Here is a 1,113-nt window from a genome sequence, read left to right on the forward strand (position 1 = left end):
CCTTCTTCTCATGGTGTTGATTATTCAAATAGATTCGAGAAGCCAGCGTTGACAAGCTCGGTGCGATTGGTGGGCGGACTTTGATATTGCGATATCGTCGTCCGCACCTTATGAGTCAGCTTCGCGAGGTAAAGCTGCGTTTTCAATAAATTTCAAATCGTCAAACAGTTCCTCCCAATATTCTTCGAATCTTGCATTGAAATCGGAAGGATTCTCGTCGTCTCGTTGACGTAGTGAGTTGAACCGCTGCGCCGCCGTGAAGGCGCGGTTACGGTGGTCTTCAATCTGGTCCAGAAGGAAGTTCTTGAATTCTTCCCATGTCATGGCAGCATTGCTACGCTCAAGCTCCCTTTCCTTGGTCGCCCATGTAGTTGCAGGGGTGCCTTCGAGGAGGCTCGCGGCGTATATGACTCGTACCTCATGGGTATTAAACTGGCTCAGGTTAAGGCGGAATTTCCGTTCAAGGGCTCTCGTGAAGCTGTGGAATTCAGACAGCGTCTTGCCCTTGTAATTCGGCGGATCTCCAACCTTGATCCCTTTATCTCCATGGTAGACATAGGAGTGTAGGGGCCGCGGCGGTGGCAGGGCGGCTGGAGGGCCCATGCCAAGGTGAGCGGCGGGTTCAGGAATCTCAGATTCCTGCCGGGGTAGAGGTGTACGCGCTCTAGGGGACGACGTGGAGGCTCCCCCAGAGGGTGCGGTCCCAGCACGGGTGCGTGGGGCCATATCGATCAATAGAGCTCGACTGATTCAAACGTGTAACCAGGTCGAGCGATTCGAATTGTAATGTGACGGCGCCGAGGCGATTGCTACTCGGCAGCGGCACAGAGGAGGATGGTATATAATGGGAAGCCTTATGGGTGGGCTTGATTATCTCGCTTGAACCGCGAACTCGTAGAATACTATACAAATACTGAACTACCAGAGGTACTCGGCACACTAAGAATATTGTATGAGGACAGTGGTAACTCTGGTATCTTATTGTCAAAAGATAAAAGACGAATCGCTGGCTCCTGGAATAGAGAGCCAGCATCTAGCTATTCTATATAGACAACGGGCAGCCATCCTCCCCTCACTCTATAAGCGAGGGTAGCCGAAGCAACTCCGCAGTGG

The 1,113-nt window shown here is 52.0% G+C and overlaps 1 protein-coding gene across 1 annotated transcript; it reads right to left on the bottom strand.

Annotated features, from left to right (window-relative positions):
* Positions 1-108: 108 nt before the first annotated feature.
* On the bottom strand, positions 109-726 carry HCAG_09308 (predicted protein; the record flags this gene model as incomplete). The annotated part of the gene is made up of 1 exon (XM_001535722.1): positions 109-726. One exon carries the CDS (start codon positions 724-726, stop codon positions 109-111), a length of 618 nt encoding a protein of 205 aa, XP_001535772.1.
* Between the last annotated feature and the right edge of the window lie 387 nt (positions 727-1,113).

This window comes from Histoplasma capsulatum, genomic scaffold (assembly GCF_000149585.1).
Source record: "Histoplasma capsulatum NAm1 scaffold_198 genomic scaffold, whole genome shotgun sequence".
NCBI lineage: Eukaryota > Fungi > Ascomycota > Eurotiomycetes > Onygenales > Ajellomycetaceae > Histoplasma > Histoplasma mississippiense.